The sequence below is a fragment of the Salvelinus namaycush genome, unplaced genomic scaffold (assembly GCF_016432855.1).
Source record: "Salvelinus namaycush isolate Seneca unplaced genomic scaffold, SaNama_1.0 Scaffold28, whole genome shotgun sequence".
Taxonomy (NCBI): Eukaryota; Metazoa; Chordata; class Actinopteri; order Salmoniformes; family Salmonidae; genus Salvelinus; species Salvelinus namaycush.
This window is the reverse complement of record NW_024059674.1, coordinates 352,750-362,404: the sequence shown is the minus strand read 5'-3', so window position 1 is coordinate 362,404 and position 9,655 is coordinate 352,750. Positions and strand designations below refer to the sequence as shown.

The window sequence follows — 9,655 nt, the reverse complement described above, 5'->3', positions numbered from 1 at the left end:
ACAAGGTTGAGGGCAGAGAAAGCTTGTTGGACACTAAGAAAGCTTTGTTTTGGAGGTGTTCAGAACAAGGTTGAGGGCAGAGAAAGCTTGTTGGACACTAAGAAAGCTTTGTTGTGTATTGAGGATCACACATTTTATGTGCATGCTGCCACATACTTAACATTAGAATTATTCCCCAATACTGATGACGTTTCAGCTCGCTAACCGTCTCTGATTTGACTCAAACAGCGCTACAAGCTAGGCTGCCATTTTCTGCATGGTCACTGCACCTCAGCAGAGACGGAAGAGGAAGCAAGACATCCCACTGCCTATTATTTTCTTCTTCTGGTCCATATATGGTTAATGAACTTCGCAGACCAGACCTAGCTGCTAATGCATTGGTGCCTAAGGGAGAGCTACCCTGTTGAGCAGAACATAACTGAATATTTTGTTTCAATGGTAAACAGCCATCACGGTCACCTAATAATCCCCAGTTTACAATTGGCTCATTCATCCCCCTCCTTTCCCCTCCTTGCAGATTTGATTTAGTTCTCCGTTTCTCTGGCCCACACTCCAGTACAGTAGGTGGCGGTAATACACCATTAACGGTGAATGCCGACCGCCGTTAAATTAACCGAAGAAGAACAGAAGCCTGAGAGAACAACAACTTGTTTATGGAAGGAGAGACGACGGCATGCTAGCCAAGTTTGAAAACCTACATCGAGGGAACGTGTATTATTATTATTTGTGAAACACCCTCGCTTCCGAGTCAAACAGTCGAGGTAAGCAACTTTCGTGGTGTCGCTTGCTTTTACCTCTTATTCCAGGTATTCAAACTAACGTTAGATAGCTACGCAAACAAACAAGCTAATGTTGGCTACAGGGCTAACAAGCTAACGTTACTGTCATCACAATGCCTTGTCCTAGCTTCGCCATCATGTGCTATGTGGCAGAGGACGTTAAATCAATAACACATTTATTGTGGATACTTTAGTAAACGGCACGCAAGCTAAGTTAGAGGGATACTATTAGCTAGTTGTCTAGGTAACGTTATTACCTCCGCAGCCTAGTTTTTGTTTATTAAATCCCTGTAATACGATATCGTGGAGTTGAGTGAACTCAGCTAGTATCCCCAGCCGAGGTGGCCAGCTAAATTAACCTTTGGCATTTACAGCAACGGCTGTGTTTCGCTATCTACAGGTTCGAAGTCTACAAAGCTATTCGGCACTGTCCAATTATGAAGCTATGAATGCAATCTTATCTAACTATATGATACAGTCTAATCTACTAGCTAGTCGGCCTTACTGGAGATTTGTGTACACAAGTCTTTACAATATCTGTAAATCAAACAATGGATTTGACATGCTACTACCTGTGACGGGTGTCTGTAGTGTCCTCACCCGTCTACTTTGTCCTGGTCTCTGTGTAGATGGTGTCTTATAAGAGACTGAGTCCAGAGGATGTCCAATTCTCCAACGCTGCTGCTTCAGAGGAGGCTCCTGTACAGGAGATGGCGGAGGTGAGAACTACCTAACACTCTAGTGGGACTCTGTCATGTATAGTGATGTAGTGTCATGTAGTACCTAGTCACTTTTTACCCCAACCTACAGTAACAGTCAAACGTTTGGACATACCTACTCATTCAATTGTTTTTCTTTATTTTTCTACTATTGTCTACATTGTAGGATAATAGTGAAGACATCAAAACTATGAAATAACACACATGGAATCATGTAGTAACCAAAAAAAGTGTTAAACAAATCAAAATATATTTGATGTTGAGATGTCTGTTACTTGAACTCTGTGAAGCATTTATTTGGCTGCAATCTGAGGTGCAGTTAAATCGAATGAATTTATCCTCTGCAGCAGAGGTAATTCTGGTTCTTCCTTTCCTGTGGCGGTCCTCATGAGAGCCAGTTTCATCATAGCGCGTGATGGTTTTTGCGACTGCACCTGAAGAAACTTTCAAAGTTCTTGACATTCTCCAGATTGACTGACCTTCATGTCTTAAAGTAATGATGAACTGTTGTTTCTCCTTCCTTATTTGAGCTGTTTTTGCCATAATATGGACTTGGTATTTTACCAAATAGGGCTATGTTCTGTATACCCCCCTACCTTGTCACAACATAACTGATTGACTCAAACGCATTAAGAAGGAAAGAAATTTCACAAATGTACTTTTAAGAAGGCACACGTGTTAATTGAAATGCATTCCAGGTGACTACCTCATGAAGCTGGCAGAGAGAATGCCAAGAGATTGCAAAGCTGTCATCAAGGCAAAGGGTGGCTACTTTGAAGAATCTCAAATATATTTGGATTTGTTGAACACTTTTGTTGCTTACTACATGATTCCATATGTGTTATTTCATAGTTTTGATGTCTTCACTATTATTCTACGATGTAGAAAATAGTAAAAATGAAAGAAAACTCTTGAATGAGTTGTTGTGTCCAAACCTTTGACTGGTGCTGTATATGTATATAGTACCTTAACTGCTTTGCACCCCTGCAAAGAGCAGAAACAGACTGGCACTCAGATGACTGACTTGTGTCCTGTCTAGGGGGTGTACTGTACATCACGCTGCAGAAACAGACTTGTGTCCTGTCTAGGGGGTGTACTGTACATCAAGCTGCAGAAACAGACTTGTGTCCTGTCTAGGGGGTGTACTGTACATCAAGCTGCAGAAACAGACTTGTGTCCTGTCTAGGGGGTGTACTGTACATCAAGCTGCCTCACGCTGCAGAAACAGACTTGTGTCCTGTCTAGGGGGTGTACTGTACATCAAGCTGCCTCACGCTGCAGAAACAGACTTGTGTCCTGTCTAGGGGGTGTACTGTACATCAAGCTGCAGAAACAGACTTGTGTCCTGTCTAGGGGGTGTACTGTACATCAAGCTGCCTCACGCTGCAGAAACAGACTTGTGTCCTGTCTAGGGGGTGTACTGTACATCAAGCTGCAGAAACAGACTTGTGTCCTGTCTAGGGGGTGTACTGTACATCAAGCTGCCTCACGCTGCAGAAACAGACTTGTGTCCTGTCTAGGGGGTGTACTGTACATCAAGCTGCAGAAACAGACTTGTGTCCTGTCTAGGGGGTGTACTGTACATCAAGCTGCAGAAACAGACTTGTGTCCTGTCTAGGGGGTGTACTGTACATCAAGCTGCCTCACGCTGCAGAAACAGGAGATAGGGGCAGGAGCCTATGAGCCGTTCTGACTCGCGCAAGCCAAGGCTTGTGCAGGGCTTACTTTCTTACCCAGGCTACATCTAGTGTGTTGTACTGTCTTCTACTCTACTGTTTAGTAGTATTGCAGTGAAACTGTAACTGTCGTTCTGATTGCAGGTGAAGGACCCAGAGGAGACAGAGCGCCCCCTGCTGCCTCGGAGGCCCTCCTGTTCTGCCACCACGGCCCTCATCTCCCTGGGCTCCCTGCTGCTCCTGGTCTGTGGCCTCTGGCTTCTGGTGACCATCTTCTGGCTCCAAGCCCCGTCCAACAGCGTCCCCCACAGGGCCCCGCCGCCCAGAGGCTCCCCAGGGACGGGTGGGGGAGACGGGGGTAGAGCCCTACCAGAGCCCCAGGCTTGTGGAGTGGTCCCAGAGGCCTGGAGGTTTGACTGCTACCCAGAGAGAGGGGTGGTGGTGACCAGGGAGTTGTGTGAGGCGAGGAACTGTTGCTTCATCCCTGCCTCCTCCTCCTCCTCTGCCCCGGGGAGGAATGGTGTTCCCTGGTGTTTCTACCCTCCTGGGTTCCCCTCCTACTCCCTGGTGTCTGTTAACGCCACAGAGTTGGGTCAGACGGGAACTCTGGTGAAGACGGTGAAGACCTACTACCCTAAAGACATTCTGACCCTACAGCTGGAGCTCCTCTATGAGACAGACCACAGGCTCCGAGTCAGGGTGAGGAGGCAGGGAGGACACACGCATGTATTCATACATACTGACGCACGTGGATGTACTGTATACACACACACACACACACACACACACACATACATCAATACATGTATTCATACATACTGACGCACGTGAATGTACCGTACACACACACAAATTAATGCACACACACATAGGCAGAAGTGCTCACACACACACACATAGGCAGAAGTGCTCACACTCATGAATTCAGTCCCTGTGTCAGATCTCTGGGATCTTTGGCCGTTATATCATTCATCTCTCTTTTGTTATGTTCAGATCACCGACCCGTCTGAGTCGCGGTTCGCGGTGCCAATCGCCGTGCCCAAGGCCACAGAGAAGGCCTCTAGTCCCGCCTACTCTGTGGAGCTGTCCAATGAGCCGTTTGGCATCATCGTTAAGAGAACTTCCACAGGAGCTGTGCTGTACGCATGAGTTACTCTCTGTCTGTCTGTAGTCTCTCTGTAGTCTCTCTCTGTCTCTCTCTGTCTCTCTCTGTCTCTCTCTGTCTCTCTCTGTCTCTCTCTGTCTCTCTCTGTCTCTCTCTGTCTCTCTCTGTCTCTCTCTGTCTCTCTCTGTCTCTCTCTGTCTCTCTCTGTCTCTGTCTCTGTCTCTGTCTCTCTCTCTCTGTCTCTCTCTGTCTCTCTCTGTCTCTGTCTCTCTCTGTCTCTCTCTCTCTGTCTCTCTCTCTGTCTCTCTCTCTCTCTCTCTCTCTCTCTCTCTCTCTCTCTCTCTGTTTCTCTCTATTTCTCTCTGTCTCTGTCTCTCTCTCTGTCTCTCTCTCTCTGTCTCTCTCTCTCTGTCTCTCTCTGTCTCTCTCTCTGTTTCTCTCTCTGTCTCTGTCTCTCTCTCTCTGTCTCTCTCTGTCTCTCTCTCTCTCTCTGTTTCTCTCTCTGTCTCTCTCTCTGTTTCTTTCTCTGTTTCTCTCTGTCTCTCTCTCTCTGTAGTCTGGTTGGAGTAATCTGGAAATTGGGATAGTTTCTTTTGACTTAACATAATGTCTGTGCTTGTGTGTCTGTCTTCATGTTGTGTCCGTCTGTCTTCCCCCCCCCCCAGCCTCAACACCACGGTAGCGCCTCTGTTTTACTGTGACCAGTTCCTCCAGCTGTCCAGCAGTCTGTCCAGTCAGTACATCTATGGGCTGGGAGAACACCGCTCCTCCTTCCTACACGACATCCACTGGAACACTCTCACCATGTGGGCTAGAGACGTACCTCCCACGGTAATGACTAACACTGACATCCACTGGAACACTCTCACCATGTGGGCTAGAGACGTACCTCCCACGGTAATGACTAACACTGACATGCACTGGAACACTCTCACCATGTGGGCTAGAGACGTACCTCCCACGGTAATGACTAACACTGACATCCACTGGAACACTCTCACCATGTGGGCTAGAGACGTACCTCCCACGGTAATGACTAACACTGACATCCACTGGAACACTCTCACCATGTGGGCTAGAGACGTACCTCCCACGGTAATGACTAACACTGACATCCACTGGAACACTCTCACCATGTGGGCTAGAGACGTACCTCCCACGGTAATGACTAACACTGACATCCACTGGAACACTCTCACCATGTGGGCTAGAGACGTACCTCCCACGGTAATGACTAACACTGACATCCACTGGAACACTCTCACCATGTGGGCTAGAGACGTACCTCCCACGGTAATGACTAACACTGACATCCACTGGAACACTCTCACCATGTGGGCTAGAGACGTACCTCCCACGGTAATGACTAACACTGACATCCACTGGAACACTCTCACCATGTGGGCTAGAGACGTACCTCCCACGGTAATGACTAACACTGACATCCACTGGAACATTCTCACCATGTGGGCTAGAGACGTACCTCCCACGGTAATGACTAACACTGACATCCACTGGAACACTCTCACCATGTGGGCTAGAGACGTACCTCCCACGGTAATGACTAACACTGACATCCACTGGAACACTCTCACCATGTGGGCTAGAGACGTACCTCCCACGGTAATGACTAACACTGACATCCACTGGAACACTCTCACCATGTGGGCTAGAGACGTACCTCCCACGGTAATGACTAACACTGACATCCACTGGAACACTCTCACCATGTGGGCTAGAGACGTACCTCCCACGGTAATGACTAACACTGACATCCACTGGAACACTCTCACCATGTGGGCTAGAGACGTACCTCCCACGGTAATGACTAACACTGACATCCACTGGAACACTCTCACCATGTGGGCTAGAGACGTACCTCCCACGGTAATGACTAACACTGACATGCAGTGTTGTAGTACTCCAGTCCACATATTGACCGTCTCGGTCATGTCTTGGTGTCTGGTACATTTGTACTGGGTCTAGACTCGGTCATGTCCTGGTGTCTGATACATTGGTTCGGTCTAGACTCGGTCATGTCTTGGTGTCTGATACATTGGTTCTGGTCTAGACTCGGTCATGTCCTGGTGTCTGGTACATTGGTTCGGTCTAGACTCGGTCATGTCCTGGTGTCTGGTACATTTGTACTGGGTCTAGACTCGGTCATGTCTTGGTGTCTGATACATTGGTTCGGTCTAGACTCGGTCATGTCTTGGTGTCTGATACATTGGTTCGGTCTAGACTCGGTCATGTCTTGGTGTCTGATACATTGGTTCGGTCTAGACTCGGTCATGTCTTGGTGTCTGATACATTTGTACTCGGTCTAGACTCGGTCATGTCTTGGTGTCTGATACATTTGTACTCGGTCTAGAATCGGTCATGTCTTGGTGTCTGGTACATTTGTACTGGGTCTAGACTCGGTCATGTCTTGGTGTCTGATACATTTGTACTCGGTCTAGACTCGGTCATGTCCTGGTGTCTGATACATTTGTACTGGGTCTAGACTCGGTCATGTCCTGGTGTCTGATACATTGGTTCGGTCTAGACTCGGTCATGTCCTGATGTCTGATACATTTGTACTGGGTCTAGACTCGGTCATGTCCTGGTGTCTGATACATTGGTTCGGTCTAGACTCGGTCATGTCTTGGTGTCTGGTACATTGGTTCGGTCTAGACTCGGTCATGTCCTGATGTCTGATACATTTGTACTGGGTCTAGACTCGGTCATGTCCTGGTGTCTGATACATTGGTTCGGTCTAGACTCGGTCATGTCCTGGTGTCTGGTACATTGGTTCAGTCTAGACTCGGTCATGTCCTGGTGTCTGGTACATTGGTTCAGTCTAGACTCGGTCATGTCCTGGTGTCTGGTACATTGGTTCGGTCTAGACTCGGTCATGTCCTGATGTCTGATACATTTGTACTGGGTCTAGACTCGGTCATGTCCTGGTGTCTGATACATTGGTTCGGTCTAGACTCGGTCATGTCCTGGTGTCTGATACATTGGTTCGGTCTAGACTCGGTCATGTCTTGGTGTCTGATACATTTGTACCCGGTCTAGACTCGGTCATGTCTTGGTGTCTGGTACATTGGTTCGGTCTAGACTCAGTCATGTCTTGGTGTCTGATACATTTGTACTGGGTCTAGACTCGGTCATGTCCTGGTGTCTGATACATTGGTTCGGTCTAGACTCGGTCATGTCCTGGTGTCTGGTACATTGGTTCGGTCTAGACTCGGTCATGTCTTGGTGTCTGGTACATTGGTTCGGTCTAGACTCGGTCATGTCCTGGTGTCTGATACATTTGTTCTGGTCTAGACTCGGTCATGTCTTGGTGTCTGATACATTGGTTCAGTCTAGACTCGGTCATGTCTTGGTGTCTGATACATTGGTTCAGTCTAGACTCGGTCATGTCCTGGTGTCTGGTACATTGGTTCGGTCTAGACTCGGTCATGTCCTGGTGTCTGGTACATTTGTACTGGGTCTAGACTCGGTCATGTCTTGGTGTCTGATACAGTGGTTCGGTCTAGACTCGGTCATGTCTTGGTGTCTGGTACATTTGTACTCGGTCTAGACTCGATCATGTCCTGGTGTCTGATACATTTGTACTCGGTCTAGACTCGGTCTCTGACAGTGAGGACTGGTAACATCTTACTGAGACCAGAGGAATAAAAACTCGTTATCGGCTTCCATTCAATCAGCACATAACACCTGTTCTCCAGGCCAAATATATTCACTCCTTCCTGGAAACATCAATACAGTGTCTAAACAGGCTTTATATCTATTATACACATGTTTACACAGTGGTGAACCTCTAGGCCTTCAGTGGTGAACCTCTAGGCCTTCAGTGGTGAACCTCTAGGCCTTCAGTGGTGAACCTATAGACCTTCAGTGTGGTGAACCTATAGACCTTCAGTGTGGTGAACCTATAGACCTTCAGTGTGGTGAACCTATAGGCCTTCAGTGTGGTGAACCTCTAGGCCTTCAGTGTGGTGAACCTATAGGCCTTCAGTGTGGTGAACCTCTAGGCCTTCAGTGTGGTGAACCTATAGGCCTTCAGTGTGGTGAACCTATAGGCCTTCAGTGGTGAACCTATAGGCCTTCAGTGGTGAACCTATAGACCTTCAGTGGTGAACCGTCAGTGGTGAACCTATAGGCCTTCAGTGGTGAACCTATAGACCTTCAGTGGTGAACCTATAGGCCTTCAGTGGTGAACCTATAGACCTTCAGTGTGGTGAACCTATAGGCCTTCAGTGTGGTGAACCTATAGGCCTTCAGTGTGGTGAACCTCTAGGCCTTCAGTGTGGTGAACCTCTAGGCCTTCAGTGTGGTGAACCTCTAGGCCTTCAGTGTGGTGAACCTCTAGGCCTTCAGTGGTGAACCTATAGGCCTTCAGTGGTGAACCTCTAGGCCTTCAGTGTGGTGAACCTATAGGCCTTCAGTGGTGAACCTATAGACCTTCAGTGGTGAACCTCTAGGCCTTCAGTGGTGAACCTCTAGGCCTTCAGTGGTGAACCTCTAGGCCTTCAGTGGTGAACCTATAGACTTTCAGTGTGGTGAACCTATAGACCTTCAGTGGTGAACCTATAGGCCTTCAGTGGTGAACCTATAGGCCTTCAGTGGTGAACCTATAGGCCTTCAGTGGTGAACCTATAGACCTTCAGTGTGGTGAACCTATAGACCTTCAGTGTGGTGAACCTATAGGCCTTCAGTGTGGTGAACCTATAGGCCTTCAGTGTGGTGAACCTATAGGCCTTCAGTGTGGTGAACCTATAGGCCTTCAGTGTGGTGAACCTATAGGCCTTCAGTGTGGTGAACCTATAGGCCTTCAGTGTGGTGAACCTATAGGCCTTCAGTGTGGTGAACCTATAGGCCTTCAGTGTGGTGAACCTATAGGCCTTCAGTGTGGTGAACCTATAGGCCTTCAGTGGGGTGAACCTATAGGCCTTCAGTGGGGTGAACCTATAGGCCTTCAGTGTGGTGAACCTATAGGCCTTCAGTGGTGAACCTTCAGTGGTGAACCTATAGACCTTCAGTGGTGAACCTTCAGTGTGGTGAACCTATAGACCTTCAGTGGGGTGAACCTATAGACCTTCAGTGTGGTGAACCTATAGGCCTTCAGTGGTGAACCTATAGACCTTCAGTGGTGAACCTATAGACCTTCAGTGGTGAACCTATAGACCTTCTGTGTGGTGAACCTATAGGCCTTCAGTGGTGAACCTATAGACCTTCAGTGTGGTGAACCTATAGGCCTTCAGTGTGGCAGTGTGGTGACCTATAGCTTCAGTGTGGTGAACCTATAGGCCTTCAGTGTGGTGAACCTATAGACCTTCAGTGTGGTGAACCTATAGGCCTTCAGTGTGGTGAACCTATAAGCCTTGT

The 9,655-nt window shown here is 48.0% G+C and overlaps 1 protein-coding gene across 1 annotated transcript in view; it reads left to right on the top strand.

The window, feature by feature from the left end:
• Positions 1 to 626: 626 nt before the first annotated feature.
• The window catches only part of LOC120039550 (lysosomal alpha-glucosidase-like), a 24,946-nt gene continuing 15,917 nt past the window's right edge, over positions 627 to 9,655 (top strand). The window contains exons 1-5 of the mRNA XM_038984961.1: positions 627 to 761; positions 1,409 to 1,498; positions 3,319 to 3,873; positions 4,168 to 4,313; positions 4,945 to 6,166. Of these exons, the coding sequence (XP_038840889.1) occupies positions 1,409 to 1,498; positions 3,319 to 3,873; positions 4,168 to 4,313; positions 4,945 to 6,166 (2,013 nt within the window). The 5' untranslated portion in view covers positions 627 to 761. The remainder of the gene's footprint in view (positions 762 to 1,408; positions 1,499 to 3,318; positions 3,874 to 4,167; positions 4,314 to 4,944; positions 6,167 to 9,655) is intronic.